Source organism: Panthera onca, chromosome E2 (genome assembly GCF_046562875.1).
Source record: "Panthera onca isolate mPanOnc1 chromosome E2, mPanOnc1 haplotype 2, whole genome shotgun sequence".
Taxonomy (NCBI): Eukaryota; Metazoa; Chordata; class Mammalia; order Carnivora; family Felidae; genus Panthera; species Panthera onca.
The window spans coordinates 44071432-44088493 of NC_138353.1; the positions used below are offsets into that span (position 1 = coordinate 44071432).

Below are 17062 nucleotides of genomic sequence, written 5' to 3' on the forward strand. Positions count from 1 at the left end.
TACCAACCTTGTCTTCTAGGCATGGGTAACCTAGTAGAAGACACAAACATCAATGGCCACAGTTGTAGTCCTTCGTGATAAGTGCTGGAGGAGCATATTTTAGGAGCCCCTCAGTCAGGTTTGAGTGTTGACAAAGAGGTGCTAGAGGAAGAGATGTTTGGACCTGAATCTTTAGAACAAGTAGAAATTGGGTAGCCCAAGAAGGCACTTCGGCAGAAAGAATAGCTGTGCAAAGGCAGTGTTGTGTGGGACAGCCTGGCAATATTTGGAAAACTGTAGGAAGATCCTAAAGGCTGGAGTGAAGGAGTGGGGGTGGGAGGTTAGTTGGTGGCAGAACCGAGGCAAGAGAGGCAGGCAGGGTCTACATCATAAGGGGTCTTTTAGCTTTACAATTTCCTGGCTCACAGCAAGAATCTCGGATTGCTTATTAAACCTTCAGAAATGAAGTGTAAATAGGTAGCAGGCTGTTCACTTACCGTGAGTGCTAACACAAAAGACAGCTTTTAAATTCCATGTGAGGAGCTGCTGCTGTGGGGGTACCTGCCTGGCCAGCCCCTTGTCCAGTGACACCCTGCCCTACTTCTTGAGATCTGGACTTCCTGAAACATCAATCCCAGGTGTGTTTATGATCACTAACAAATTGTGAGCGTGCCAAGGGCAGAGCCCATCTTTATTTACCTTTGCATACCCCCTAGCACCCATCACAATGCTTGACATGCAGTGTTTCTTGATAAATATTGAATGAAGAAGAAGGTAAGGCTTATTTGGGAAGACTGGTTCCTACATGCTTTAAGAATAGTAATAATTTTCTCTCTCTTTCTTTCTCTTGAAATAAAGAATTGTTTTTGTTTGTTTTTTAATCTTAAAAAAAAAAAAGAGGTTGCCTAGGTGGCTCAGTCAGTTAAGCATCCGACTTGGTTTCGGCTCAGGTCATGATCTCATGGCTCATGGGATCTGAACCGCATTGGGCTCTGCACTGATGGCTTGGAGCCTACTTGGGACTCTCTCTCTCCCCTTCTCTCTCCTTCTCTCTCAAAGTAAATAAAATTTTTTAATGTTTATTTATTTATTTTGAGAGAGGGAGAAAGAGCATGAGAGTGGGGGAGGGACAGAGAGAAACTGAGAGGGAGAATCCCAAGCAGGCTCTGCGCTGTCAGCACAAAGCCTGATGCAGGGCCCGATCCCACAAACCGTGAGTATCATGATCTGAGCCAAAAGCAAGAGTTGGACACTCAACTGACTGAGCCACCCAGGTACCCCAAAATAAATAATTTTTTTTAAATCTTAAAAATAGTAATAATAGCAAGCACTTAATACTTTTCTGAGTACCTTACATGTACCAACTGATCCAGTACTCACAAAGGAAACTGAGGCACAGAGAAATAAGTTGCCAAGGCCATGCAGATAGGAAGCGCAGGGCTGGGAATTGAATGTAGGCGGGCAATTCCAGAATCCATGCTCTTAACCAAACTGTATGTTGTCTCCCAATAAATGTTTTCAGTTCACTTATAAGATTTCTTTTCTGCCAAAAAAAAAAAAAAAAAAAAAAAGATTGCATTTGTGCTTAAAAAGGAAGAGAATTGCCATACAAGTAGAGCTACTGACAGGAAGGGTCATGTAGCTCCATCTTAATAGCCCTTGCTTTTGGCAATGAAACTTCAGAAGGCAATATATTCCCTCTGATTTGAAAAACCAGGTGTTTCCATCCCACATAATTTGTCTCTTCTTTTTAGATGATCCTTCTCATGTAGCATCCCACGCTTGCCATGTCATCAGTGCCAAACCAGCTGCCTTGGGTGGACTACAAGTTTGAACATGATTGGACACCTGACAGCCCTAGTGTTTTGGCCATTGAGCCCTCCTATAGTTAGACCGCTCTTGTCCATTCTCATGGAAAAAGTGGGATAGTGGACATGGGTCTGAAGTAATTCTTCATTTATTTGTTGATACCTTCCACAGATGTTCATTGAGCACTTACTCTGTGCCATTTATAGGAATTGCAACCAAGCTGTGTGCTAGATGGTGGGGATTCAGCTGTGAACACAACAAAGTTCCTTTCCTCATGTGGCTGATGTTCTAGAAAGGAGGGGTGGGTAATGAATAAGTAAGGAAGTAAACAAATATATACTGTGTCCGATGGAGTAAGTGCTAAGGAAATGAATCTAGTAAGGGAAGGGGCACAAAGGGAACTTGTTGTTGTATGTGAACTTGGATGAACAGGAAAAGATTCACTGATGAGTAACATTTGAGATAAGACCTGAAGGAAGCAAGGGGCTGATCCAGACAGATACCTGGGGAGAAAGCATTCTAGGTGCAGGGAGCAGCAAGTACAAAGGCCCTGAGGCAGGTGCATGCTTGACATGCTACTGAACAGCAAGGCCAGTGCATCAGAGAGGTGATGGCAGTCTTGATGGGGCCTCATAAGGAGTTTGGCTTTTACTTTGAGTGAGTTGGGAAACCAAAGCAGAAGAATGAAATGATCTTTTTTTTTTTTTAATTTTTTTTTTAATGTTTATTTATTTTTGAGACAGAGAGAGACAGAGCATGAATGGGGGAGGGTCAGAGAGAGAGGGAGACACAGAATCCGAAACAGGCTCCAGGCTCTGAGTGGTCAGCACAGAGCCTGACGCAGGGCTTGAGCTCACGGACTGCGAGATCATGACCTGAGCTGAAGTCGGACTCTTAACCGACTGAGCCACCCAGGCGCCCCAAGAATGAAATGATATTATTTATTTAGTTACCGTGTCATTCTCTGTGACAGTTTGTTAAGTGTCCCATGAAAGCTCTTAAGTCTTTTGTAGTATGTTCTGGTGGAGAAGGAACTTTGGGGAAACTGACCTTTGGCTGCAAACTGAAGGAATTCTCCTCTGTGAGCATTTGCCATGTTCCAGGTATACTGGAGCACACAGATGAAGCACACAGTCTTTTCCCCCAAGGAAATCTCTGTAGAATGTGAAACACAGAAGAATAAATAGACACTGAACTAGAGTGATATGATAGAATAAGCACAAGGTGCTGAGGGAACCACAGCTGGGACCCTCAGTTAGACTTATCAGGGCAGCAAGAAGATTGCATTGATCAAGTGTCAGGCAGGCAGAGAAAGAGGATATGTGTAATCTGTTTGGGTACGAAATTGAACAAACTAACCACCATGGTCTCTTCTAACATGACCTGACCTGGGGGGTCGTGGCTGTAGCTGTTGGGCATCTGCAGAAAGCTGTCCTACCTGTTGGGTGGTCCAGATTTGGGCACTGTCTATTCTTGATGGCATTTGCTGGTAGGGAAGGAATATAAAGGATAGGATCAATGCCTTCAGTTCCTGTGCTGGAAATTCAGGTTTTTCCTCTCTGTTGATGTCAAGATTTAACTTGTTTGGAAAGCATTGTTATTTTTCCCTAATTCTCCTTGTTCTTATCAAGAGCTGTGGTGCTTGAAACCAAATCTTGATAGGCATTTTCATCTTCATCGCTCTCTCTGGAAAGTAAACATGATGGAAGGGAACCACAGTGAGAGGCCTATCCTCAGTACAGTAAGTAAGATGTGCCCTAGGTGAGAAGTCCATAGGGAAATCCACTTTTAATGTGGTGCCCAGAATTCCGTAAACCTGAGCTTTGAGGTCTGATGCAAAGCTATCACCTCTGATCCCACTGGATGATCCGGGTTGATTACCAGTTTCACCATGACTGACGCAGTTCCCTAAGTGCGTGTTGAAGCTGCATAGGCCCCTGAGATGAGGACTGGAGTGCACGTTCTGGGAGACCCTCCAGAAGCTAACAGACCCAGCATGGTTCCGTGAGCAAGTTATGTGAGCAAGCTGAGCACGTATGAATTGGAGACTGTACTGCCTTTGTTCTTAAGGTTTCTTAGTTGATGAAATAGAAGGGCAGATGGTCTAGTTTCACATAAGTAAGCAGACCAACCAAAATTTTAACAAAGAAATGGTTAAGAAAAGGGATGAAAATGCAGTTGGAAAATTGAAGTCCTGCTTTCTTGACATATACCTCAACTATGGTACCTTCTCTCCTGGAATTTTCCAAAGTTGGTTTTTGGTAATCTTGCCATTTGTATTATCTTTATTTATGTAGTTCTGAGTATGCTTGGTGTGTGCCAGCTATTTGGGAAGTGATGTTTTTCCTTATTCCTGTTAGTTCCCATCAAGTGTTAAATTGCTTACACTGACTTATAGTGTATGCAGAGGAATCATCATCTTCCTCTTTGCGTGGTTCTCAGAATGGCAGAATGATGTACGTATTTTAGGCAGTGATGACAAGAAAGCCTTCCACAGTGTGGTTTACTAGACTAGGTATGCCGACCCTGAAGGCAGGCAACATGAAGATCACATAGGATGGATTTTATCCTCTGGGAGGACTTAGGAACAGAACAGAACAGAATAGAAATATGACACCAATTCATAAATTAGTAAAGACCTTACATCATCTATCTATTTGCCAAGCCTTTTAGAGGTGAAAGTCAATGGTAAGTGTGTCCTTGGGGTTGAAGGTGAGAGAGACTAGGTATGAGAGTGACTTGTTCCGAATGGGTCAATGGAAGAGAGTGGCTATGCATCCTCCCTGCTTCTAGGGTTTGACTAGGGGTCTGCCTCAGTGGCCTGTAGGAGAGCAACATTACAAGTTGGTTATGGGAGCGTGACCTGAACAGAAGGCTGTTCTTGTCTCCAGATGATATCTGCAAGACCATATTAAAATTCTGATGCTTTAAAAACATTTTGCATTGGGCACCTGGGTGGCTCAGTTGGTTAAGCATCCGACTTCAGCTCAGGCCATGACCTTGCAGTCTGTGGGTTCAAGCCTCGCGTCAGGCTCTGTGCTGACAGCTCAGATCCTGGAGCCTGCTTCAGATTCTGTGTCTCCCTCTCTGTCTCTCTCTCTGCACCACCCCCGCTCAAACTCTGTCTCTCTCATTCAAAAATAAATAAACTTAAAAAAAAAAAAAACATTTTGCGTAATTGACCATCATATGTTTCATAGGATTTAGTCTTTGTGACAGAGGTGTTGAGGAAGGTTTGTGAACACCCTTCCTTTCATGGGCCATTTCCTGATCATCCTGGATGGCTGATTGCAGATGGACTGGGTCCTGTTCAGTGCATAAATAATAGTCTGGGGGCGCCTGGGTGGCTCAGTCGGTTAAGCGTCCGACTTCAGCTCAGGTCACGATCTCACGGTCCGTGAGTTCGAGCCCCGCGTCGGGCTCTGGGCTGACGGCTCAGAGCCTGGAGCCTGCTTCAGATTCTGTGTCTCCCTCTCTCTCTGACCCTCCCGCATTCATGCTCTGTCTCTCTCTGTATCAAAAATAAATAAAACGTTAAAAAATTAAAAAAAAAAAATAATAATAATAGTCTGTAGCAAGCAGGAGGCCATTCCAACTGATCTCACCAAAGCTTGTAATAACCAGCTATTCTCTCAGCCATGCCTTCAAAGTGGCACAAGGATTACAGCACTGGCCTTGCGGGGCAAGCCCTTTTCCAGGCAGGAATCTTCTGCCTCTCCTGATTGTGGGATTAACACCTGACAGCCAGAGCTGGACTCACTGAGAGCTGAGGCACAGCGTGCTCAGCATAGTGTGGGAGACAGAGGTGGCAAAGCTGGATACCAGCAGGGCTCTAGGCCAAGAAGCCTTGATCCACCAAACCTGGAAACCTGGGCCCCAAACTAAACCCAGAGAGAGGCAGGCAAAAGGCTCGGGAGCATCTGCACATTATGCGGCCCCAGGCTGGTTTTTGTCCTTTAGTTACTAGACTGAATAAGCTAAACCTCTTTGTGTCAGGAAGGACTCAGACCTAGCTCTAACTTGTCTCTCTGATTTCAGCTCTTACCTTGTAAATACTAAGGGTGCAAGTGGAGGTAGCTATTATATTGTTACCTGTTTGGAGGTCACCCAAGGAATTCCTCCTAAGACTGAATTGCTTCTACCGTTAATGCCACAGGCATGGAAGCCACTGATGGCCTTGGGTCAGGGTGTCCCAGGTCAAAAGCAGAAACAGCTTGCTGGATCTTACTGAAAAACAGCCCCCAAATTGTTGAGCTTTCCTGGGATTTCCCTTCACTCGCAACATGCAAGTTTGTCTAATAGATGTACAACTTGATTAAGTGCCAGTACATCACAGATGCAATTATATTTAAGAACAAGCTACTTCTTCTAATCTCTCTGCCATCGCTGATTAATTAGACACTTTGAACTATGCCCAACTGTTTGAAAGCTGTGAAAAATACAACCTGCATAGTTAAAATTTCTGCACAAGCCTATTTCCTCGTTTGTGCCTGTATTCTTTTTTTTAAAACCTTTTTAAAAACCATTCTTTAAACATAATATGTATTTATACATGTTTCCAAACACACAATCTGGCTATTTTTTTATCATGGTTAGAAATCCTTCCATGGTTGGCCAAGAAATACACTCACACAGTAAATGAAATAACAAAATATGTGAGAAGCCAATTGAATAATTGAGACTTACCTTCAGATTATTGTTCCGTTGGTCACACTTTCAAAATTTTCGTTTTCAATTTTTAAATCTTGCATGAATGCCTCAGGAAGATTTTTTTGCCATTGTTTTTAGGAGTATCTCTTTACTGAGATTTTAAAATATTTTTGTTCTTAACCAGGAGTGGGATGGGGGCAGGGTGGTAACAGGGTCTAGAAACATTCTTATTTTACGACATATAATTATTAGCTATATATCTGGCACATGCTGTGCTAGTAATTTCTAGTCTTTTCTGTTATAGAGCTGTCTTTTAAAGTAAATGAGCACTGAAAGACCTATTATACACATGAAGAAACCCGGGGAGACTCTGAAATTGGCCCCGGGTGACTCACATGGTGGGGTATGCTAGATTGCAGGACCAGGACACCTGGACATGTGGAAGTAGATCAGTTAGAATATTTATGTATTTTTCTATCCCTGGGCTGTAACTTTCATCAACGGCGCATTCATATTCATGCTGGGCCTTGAACTCCAAAGCCTGCTTAGCTAAATCCCCATGGTCCTCACTCCCTAGAAAGCCACTATGGTTTGGATCATCTTTCCTTCCTTTCATTTAGCATTCCCAAAGGGGGACAAGTAACATTTCTTCCTACTTTTGAGGAAATACTTGAATTTGACCATACCTTTGTTTTATACACATATCCCTGCTGACTCCCTAATCTTCTTCCTGAATTCCAAACCGGATTTTGCCCTTTTCCGGAAAAGCCAGACTAAATCAAGATCTCCACCACTAGATCTGTCTCTCTTTATGGAGAATGAGGTAACTATCCACCCCTCTCTAAGCCAGATTGTTTGTGGTGGATGTGTAGAAAGTGGAACATAGTTGAAAAACTTTAGGTAATTGTGCAATCCTGAATTTTATTGACTTTTCCCCTCGCCCTCCTAGGTAACAGCTTGCCTGATTGCTGTGGCTAAAACAGACCATGAAGTTCAAGTGCGCAGAGCTGCCATCCACGTGATTGTGCTGCTGTTTCGGGGCCTCAGCCAGAAAGCCACTGAGGTAAGTCAGTTTCTCATCATATGCAGTTTCCGTACCTTTTTGGTTTTTTTCCTGCTCATCAATCTCACCACGGGAGACCTCAGACTTTATCCCCAGAATAAAATCAGCAGAGATTTTATTCTGTAGTAGGAAAGTTATATTGCTTGCATCTTTAATAGGAGTCCCTATTTCTTCTGAAATAGTAGGCAAACCACACCCTACTGCTGGAGGAGAACCAGAGCATAAGATCGAGACTCTGAGTCCTGGTGTTCTTCTCAGAGGGGCAGACTCCAGGTGAGCGAACAGGAACACACTAAGCCTGCCTCTGGAGCCTGATCTTTAGTGACTTGTCTCCCTGACTCCTTTCACTGTTCATACCAAATTACTAAAGGATCTCATTTAAAAATGTTTCCTTTTTAGCTGTGAATTCAATCCACAAGATTTTAGTTGCTACATAAGTTAAACATTTTTCCTTCTCCAAGTGGATTTGGTTGGATTTCTCCCTAGTGTGTGGCCAATACGGGAAGAAAGTTTATATATCCCTATGTGTGCTAAGAATGAGTGACCTCTAAATTAATTTGCCTCTTGATTTTAATGGAAACCCACTCCCAGATGAGTTTATGGAGAGAGTTTACATTAATAATTCACTTCCTGCCATCCACAGTGCTCACTGGTGGCTGGCACATCAGTATTTAACTGTCAGTGAAGCCATTAGAAGAGTGTTTGTTTTGTCAGACCCACGGGCTTTATTCATGATAGACCGTTGCCACATGAAGTTCTTGACACCATTTTTGTGCAAGCATGAACTCATCAGTTGTCCCCTAGTTATTATCTAGGGTCTTGATGGTGGTGGGGAACACAAAGATCATAACTCAATAATGCAGATTAATTAAATAAATTGCTATCGGCTACAAACTGCCCTTGATGAGAGTCTGCTGTACAAGCGGGAGTTAAAGTATTTTTCACCCATCCTTAAGATCTACAAAACCCTTGACAAATACACCATTGATATGTAAGTTGTTAACAAGAGTGGAAACTGGGTGAGAAGTATACAGGAATTCTCTGTGCTGTCTGTAAGTCTAAAATTATTTCAAAGTAAAATTGTAGTTTAAAATATGAATTACAACATTATTGAAATAGGTCTATACAACTGTGTGAGTGGGCCGTGGCAACCAGCACATCTGGGTACTTACCACTACTCACTGCTTGTCTTGGCTGGCGCTGCCTTTGCGGGCTGTGTGCTGTGCCTGGCTGCCGCCTGGCCCTGCCATGCTGCGGGCGCCGTGGCACCGGGTGCTCCAAACTGCTGTGCTGGGCAGCAGGGGATAAGACGCAGCCATGGTGCACCGAGATCACCTCCACACAATGAAGGAGTGGTGGGTTCAGGTGGGGTGACTAGCCGTGCCCCTGTCTGTGGCCTATCTGCGTTTCCCGGCACTCCAGCTGTCTCCTGCTCTTCACTCATGGAAGTCGTCAGGCAGATTTTTCACCTATGAGAGACTGCACATCTTCTACCAGGACTCTGTGGGTGTGGTTGGAAATCCTGAGATAGTTGTGCTTTTACCTAGGTTTCCAACTTCCAGCTGTGATTAGTACAAGATTTGGGAAGGTCTGACCGGGAGGTTTTAACGAGTGATTGCCCTGGGTTTCTTGGTCTTTGGTTGCAGTGACAAACAAGACCACATCACTGTTCCATATTTGAGCAGGCCAGCATCGTAGAGGCATTTTTGTGGCATCTGGGGCTCCAGAACCATAGGATCAACCTTTTGTCTCATGATTACAGAGGTATCGTTGCTCAGAAGGTGCTCTATAGGTTCGAGCAGAAATGATCTCGTCAGCTTACCGTGAGGAGTCTCTATCTGTCAAATGGAGGTATATTTCCTGAGATTCACCGTCCTCTCTTCCAAAAGCAGCTCAAGAATGGAGGCATGCTGGGGCGCCTGGGTGGCTCAGTTGGTTAAGCGTCCGACCTCGGCTCAGGTCACGATCTTGTGGTTTGTGGCTTCGAGCTCTGCGTCAGACTCTGTGCTGACAGCTCAGAGCCTGGAGCCTGCCTCGGATTCTATGTCTCCCTCTCTCTGCTTCTCCTATGCTCACTCTCTATCTCTGTCTCTGTCTCTGTCTCTGTCTCTCTCTCTCAAAAATAAATAAACATTAAAAAAATGTTTTTAAATGGAGGCATGCTGTCACCCATCCTCACACGATTGACGCAAATTTCTTTGTATTCTCTCGAGGTCTCACCCCAGTCTATGGGCCGTACATCAAATGCTCTGGGAGTGAGCTGTGGGACATGTGGGCAGGGATACGCAACAATGACGAGAACTTAGTTATCAAGTCTCTTGCGGTACATCATCCAGAGAAAGAAGTTTAGAACATGCTGGGTGAGAGCTCTTGCTTCTGTGACTATTCCCAGTCATTTTATCGGTGGGCCATAGGATCCCACGAACCTCTATGCAGAATTTTTGGAGCTGTGCAGGAAAACATTCCCATGTTCCACAGTGTCAATTCTAGATGACCACATTAGCCACTCTCCACAGCTAGAGGACTCCATGGACTTCTTGAATGCATATATGGGCTTTATCAATTCCACTCCTTCTGAGCTAGAAGGAGTATCTTCCCTGTGTTACCTCCTCTACTCCCTTATCTGTTGTGTATTCCATTTAGGAAAAAATGTACAAAAGAGATCCTGACCACCGAACACCATTCTCTCACAGAAGTCCACCTGACTCACATTGGTGAGAAACATATAGTTAAAAGCCTGGAGAAGCTCCGGCTAAGGATGACCCAACAGTCACCCTCCCCCATCCTTCGAATATCTGAGCGAGTATATGACTTGCCATTGTCTTTGTGCTCTCAGGAAATTCTGGTGGGCACTACTGCTCACTGATACAGAGACAGTCTTAAAAGTCTTTTTTAAAAATTTTTTAAAAATGTTTTTATTTATTTTTGGGACAGAGAGAGACTGAGCATGAGCAGGGGAGGGGCAGAGAGAGGGGGAGACACACAGAATCTGAAGCGGGCCCCAGGCTCTGAGCTGTCAGCACAGAGCCCGACACGGGGCTCGAACTCACGGAGTGTGAGATCATAACCTGAGCTGAAGTCGGACGCTTAACTGACTGAGCCACCCAGGCGCCCCTTAAAAGTCTTTTTATTTATTTATTTATTTTTAAATATATGAAATGTATTGTCAAATTGATTTCCATACAACACCCAGTGCTCATCCCAAAAGGTGCCCTCTTCAATACCCATCACCCACCCTCCTCTCCCTCCTACCCCCCATCAGCCCTCAGTTTGTTCTCAGCTTTTAAGAGTCTCTTATGCTTTGTCTCTCTCTCACTGTAGCCTCTCTTTTTTTTTTTTCCTTCCCCTCCCCCATGGGTACCTGTTAAGTTTCTCAGGATCCACATAAGAGTGAAAACATATGGTATCTGTCTTTCTCTGTATGGGTTATTTCTTAAAAGTCTTTTTAATATTTCTATGGACTTTTATGAAATATTTAGAAATGCTAATTTCTGGCCCATCCTTGATTGGAATCTTTTGGTAAAAAATGAGGAGAGGGTGCACCTCACCTGTACTTGAATGGCTGTAGGGGCACATGCTTTTTATTTATATTTTTATTTTTATTTGAGAGAGTGCAAGTTGGGGAGAGGGGCAGAGGGAGAGAGAAAGAATCTTAAGCAGGCTCCATGCTCCGTGTGGAGCCCAGTGCAGGGCTCGATGCAGGTCTTGATCTCAAGACCCTGGGATCATGACCTGAGCCGAAATCAAGAGTCAGCTCAAGCAAAGGAGCCACCCAGGCGCCCCAGGGCACGTGCTTTTTAAAGTTCTTTAAGCAACAGTGAGTTGCTTAGTGAGAGTGAGTCTTCCTTGTCATAACTTTGGATTTCGTTTCATCAGCTACTTTTAATTATAGACATTTTGTTAAAATAGGTTTTGGTTTGAATAATGCAGTATTCTAAGTATACTTTAAGACTATGATTTGCCTGCATGTATTACATGTATTTTATAAGATACTAAACCAGAAGATACTCTGACAGAGTAGTGTACCTTATTACATAGGTTTAATTTCTGAATAAATTGAATTAAATCCAAACTATCTACAGAATTTCCTAAAATCACAGGATATTAAGAACCAGTAGCATCTGTGCCAGAGATTTACTGTTATTAGCCAATTCCAACAGCAAATAACAGCCTGATTCTTCATCCCTCAGTGCTCAGAAGCATGTCCCTCCTGAGCTGGAGGGGAGGGAATCGTTGTATTGTCCGAGTTACCGTGCTGAATGTACATGGATTCCTTTTATGACGATTGCTTGCCTTCTCATTGGTCGTCCCAGAGAGGCCTCCTCGTGAGGCTTAGTAATTCCTGTACTTCACAGACAGGAAAGTTCCAGAAACTTTAAGAACAAATACTGAAAGGCCTATGAGCAAATGGTGCTGAATATTTTTTTTTAAGCCACAGTTTCAATTGTTTTAGTCAAAACAGGATTAAGTGATTATTTTAAATTCTTTTTTTTTATTAACAACAGGTATAACAACTGAAACTGAGTGTTTATTTTCTATTAATAAAAATGGATTTTTACCAAAGTAGCAAAAAGAAAACCTCTACAAGTGCATACACACCCTGAGTGAGTGAGGGGGGAGAGAGAGAGAGAGAGAGACTGTGTGTGTGTGTGTGTGTGTGTGTGTGTGTCTAGTTAGTAAAGTGAGAGAAGAAATAGAAAGCCTACCCAGATTTCTCAGATCTGTGTGTAGCCAATGAAAGCAACACTCCTGGTCTCACCGGTGCTAACATAATTTGTGGCTGTGGAAGATGATTGTCACCTTCAAAAACCCATGTGAATGGAAAACCTCTCTCCTGTTCTCTATTCTGCACTCACAGAAATTTATAAATTGTGCTCACCCAGTGACTAAAGGAAAGGAAATGGGATGAGATGAATGTAGGATTCCTCTTCCTGGTGCATCCTTAAGACCAGGTGTGTTAAATCTTGTAATCGTGGGTGTGATTATAATCAGGGGCACTTTAATGAGAAACGGAGATAACCACAAAGCTTTCAATCTAGGACTTATCTTTTCTGCTGTTTGCCCCCAGGAACAGCTGAAATGAAAGTGCCACTTTGTTGATGAAGTTGTGTGTGTGTGTGTGTGTGTGTGTGTGTGTGTGTGTGTGTGTGTGTGCGCACGCGCGCATTTTTCCCTTCTAATCACTATTTTTAAAGTTACAGAATGCCAAAGATAATTCCAGGGTTCAGTGAATTTTCTCTTGCTGCTAGATGCGCCTGCTAAGGACCTCTGTGGTTCTGGCAGCTCAGAAAGGAGGCAGGAAATCCAGGAAGAGGTGGATGTTCAGAAGATCAGAAGACAGATTGGGATCAGAGAGGGAAGACCTCACTACCCCCACTCAAGAGGTAGCTTTTACCTCTTTCTCATTCAAAAGTAGCCAGAACATGGGGGCCTGGGTGGCTCAGTTGGTTAAGCGTCCGACTTTGACTCAGGTCATGATTACATAGTTCATGAGTTCGAGCCTGGCATCGGGCTCTGTGCTGGTAGCTCAGAGCCTGGAGCCTGCTTTGGATCCTGTGTCTCCCTCTCTGTCTGCCCCTTCCCGCTTGTGTTTCTCTCCTCTCTCTCTCTCTTCCTCAAAAGTGAATAAACGTTAAAAAAAAAAAAAAAGTAGCCAGAATTTTGTGCAGTCAACATAATATCCACATTGGAGGGAGATATTACATACATTTTCTTATTGAAAAACTTACTTTCTCTGCTTAGCCTTATTTTGGCCTTATGGCCATGTCTGTTAACTGTTAATTTATTACCACTGTAGCCTGAAGCCTAGGAGAGGCCAGAAGGAACTCCCATTTAACCGATTCTACCTTACCCTTGCTAGAAGTTAAATTCACTAGGGATGTTCAGAGGAGGAGGTAAGTTTAGATATGTGCCTTCTGTTGGCTTCAGGGTTCAGAACAGCCTTCCTCCACGTGTGGAGGGTAAGCTGAGGAACAGAATGAAAAAATTGTGCCTAACTATCCAGACCTTCCCAGATCTTTGCACAGTGACTTGTTTAAGTATTGTAAATATTTAGAACATCCATTTTCATAAATTCATTCCAAAGACAATAATGAATAATTGGGGTAGTAATGGCTGAGTAATAGCCGACAAGACTGGCCCTCCTTCAGATAGCAACTATAAATTCTGGACATAATATAGTAAGCAGCTACCTTGAGACACTGGAGAGCAGTCACATGCAGGCAGATTCTTATGGGGAGTCCATGCTCACAGGACAGGCATTGTATGGAGTAAGTTTCCGTTTTCTTGGCTTTTAACTTAGGAAAAAGTCTATCCGGGAGCAAATGCAATGCAGGAGGGGCACTGGTGGAGATACCACAGTTTTTCTAGCCTGGAGAACCAGGACGTTGATCTGGGGAAACCGCAGTTTCAGGACAGAGAGGGGAAATTCTGGGATGGATAGATCCTGAGAAAGGATTCCCAAATTCTGTCTGCCTGAATCTCTTCCCGAACCTTTGACCAAGCAAGATACAGGCTTGCTTTAAAAAAGAAGAAGGAGGTGCCTGGGTGCTCAGTCGGTTAAACATCCATCTCTTGATTTTGGCTCAGGTCATGATCTCATGGTTCGTGAGATCGAGCCCCATGTTGGGCTCTGTGCTGATGGTGCAGATCCTGCTTGGGATTCTGTCTCCCTCTCTCTCTCTGCCCCTCCTCTGCTTGCACTCTGTCTCCCTCAAAAATAAACAAAACATTTAAAAACAATTAAATAAAAATAAAGATAAGTGATCTGGAATGACCAGAGGCTCTCAGAAACCTAAACCTATATTTCCTCTAGGAGCAATGTTTCAGTCTCCATTAATTCATTGTTCATGGCAACTTTGCAGAACATAACTACCATGAATAACGAGAACTGGCTATATATAATAGGAAAAAAAATTGATGATCTTAGAAAAAAAGAATGAGTACTTTGGGACTGACTGTAGTTCTAGATTTATTGAGAGAACTACTACAGTCCTCTACACAGTTTGCAGAAAGCAGACTTCCAAGAACTATCAGGTACTTGAGAATTTTGCATATGGGTTTACAGTGACTATAAATTTGGCAACATTTTATATTGAAAATTTCTCCCTTGCATTTTTTATTCTTAATATTTATTTATTTATTTTGAGAGAGAGAGAGAGAGTGAGAGAGAAAGCATGTGTGAGCAGGGAAAGAGGCAGAGAGAGAGAATCCCAGGCAGGCTCCGCATTATCAGCACAGAGCCCGACGTGGGGCTCCGTCTCCCAATCCATAAGATCGTGACCTGAGCCGAAATCAAGAGTCAGACACTCAACTAACTGAGCCACATAGGCGCTCCTTTCTCCCTTGCTTTTTAATATTAAAAGGTATTTCCTGGAGCATAGCTTTTCTTCCTTCTAATCACTAATTTTAGGTGACAAAAACCTAATCTATATTCTGTCTAGCAGGAGATAAGTAGTAGGCTTTTAGAATTCATTCCTTCAAGATGATAAACAAATCTTCTTCTTCTTCTTCTTCTTCTTCTTCTTCTTCTTCTTCTTCTTCTTCTTCTTCTTTTAAGTAATCTCTGTATCCAACATGGGGCTCGAACTCACAATCCCAAGATCAAGAGTCACATGCTCTTCCATCTGAACCACCCAGGTGCCCCAAGATGATAAATGAGTCTTAACACCAGGTCCTGTCTTTAAAAATAAGCAAACCCTGGAAACATCTTCTGGAGGAAGAGTTTGGGATTAATTATTAACTGATGGCTAAGGCAGGTTCTGAGCCAAACCCAGGTCTCCACCCAGGAATGATTTTTAATTCCTTCTTTGAATCCAGAGTTGGACTCGGATGACAGAAACCTCTTCCTGATAACATAATGAGCAGTGGCTTCGTGAACATTTGTGCAGTCAGAGGTTACTCTCCTACTTCACTGTCCAGAGAAAGCAAACCCTGGCTTAAAAAAAAAAAAAAAAAAAAAAAGGCTCACGTATGACGTGATGCTTTTCTGGTTACAGCAGTTACCCGTGGTCCATCTAAAAGACTGAGTGCGTGCATCCTGGGTTCACCTTGTTTCCTGTCTGTCCAGACCAAGAACTGGGACCCGAGGAGGGTAGGACACTTAATCTCTGACACGGCACAAATGGCAAGTTATAAGTAAATGGGCAAGCTGAATGGAAACTTTCCTTCCTTTTATTGGTTTTGTTCTATCCTGAAAGTTATTTTGGCAACATTTGGTGTGGTTTTGGTGCTATGTGTACAGTAAACGGGCCCAGTTCCTTCCCAGAGCCAGTTTCACACATTGCTCCTTTTAACAGATCGAAGGCTCTGTGTGAAGAGTAAATGAAAAGAACATTTATGTAAACATGACTGTGATCCAGGTAATAATTATTCCCCTGTAAACTTTGAAAAAGTGCTTGGGAGAGAGTGCCCTTCCAGGACTGAAATTAAAGAGATTCTTCCCTTCCTGGGAGCACAGGGCTATAGCCGGTTGATCAAGGCAGCAGTTCTGCTGATCATCTGCCAATGGCCAGGGCTTGGTGTTTACAGTATTGATATTCTTCATTAAAGACATTTAATAAGAATTCAGCATTTGTTAGCGGCGCCTGGGTGGCTCAGTCGGTTAAGCGTCCAACTCTTGGTTTTGGCTCAGGTCATGATCTCATGGTTCGTGAGTTCAAGTCCCACATCGGGCTTGGTGCTGACAGTGCAGAGCCTGCTTGGGATTCTCTCTCTCCCTCTCTCTCTCTCAAAATAAATAAGCTTAAAAAAGATTTAAGGAATTCAGCATTTGTTGGACAACGTTTACAATGTCAAAAGAGACGGTGGCTTAGAGGGACTTTCAAATAAGTCATAGGTTTATAAATGGTCTCTTCCCCCCAAACACTTCCTTCTTTTCTCTCAGACAATATAGTTGCTTCTCCTCATTTCATTCTTAGAAGACGGGATCCTCTCGGGCTCCACAGTGGTTTCCTGGGTCTGCCTAACAAAGTGCCACTGAAAACAGAACTTTGTTGTCTCGTAGTTTTGGAGACCTAAAGGTCCAAAATCAAAGTGTTACAGGGCCATGCGCCCTCTGAAACCTGTAGGGAAGTTCTTCCTTCCTTCTCGCTTCCGGTGCTTTGCAGGCAGGCTTCGGCATTTATTGGCTTGTAGCCACATCGCTCCAGTCTCTGCCTTTGTTGTCACATGTGTTCTCCTTGTGTGTCTCTGTCTTCACATGGCTTCCTTCTTCTCAGGACACCAGTGCTGGATTAGGGCCCCCCTACTCTACTATGACCTTAACTAGTCACATCAGAACAACCATTTCCAAATAAGGTCACATTCTGAGGTACTGGGGGTTAGGACCTCATGGTATCTTTTTGGGGGGGAACACACGTTTCAACCCATAATTCCATAGTGCTCTCTCTTTTGTGCTTATGCTTCTCCACCTCTTCATCACTGCCACATCTTAAGAAGCCTGTTCTGGGGGGTGCCTGGTGTCTCAGTCCGTTAAGTAGCCGATTCTTGATCTCAGCTCGGGTCATGATCTCATGGTTTGTGAGTTCAAGCCCCACATTGGGCTCTGTGCTGACAGTGCAG

At 43.5% G+C, this 17062-nt stretch overlaps 1 protein-coding gene and 1 pseudogene across 1 annotated transcript in view; both read left to right on the forward strand.

Moving 5' to 3' along the window:
• Positions 1–17062, forward strand: part of TANGO6 (transport and golgi organization 6 homolog) — a 193116-nt gene that overhangs the window by 148350 nt on the left and 27704 nt on the right. The window contains exon 17 of the mRNA XM_060650333.3: positions 7388–7501. Coding sequence (XP_060506316.2) covers positions 7388–7501 — 114 coding nt within the window. The remainder of the gene's footprint in view (positions 1–7387; positions 7502–17062) is intronic.
• On the forward strand, positions 7889–10318 carry LOC132690222 (mesoderm-specific transcript homolog protein pseudogene; annotated as a pseudogene).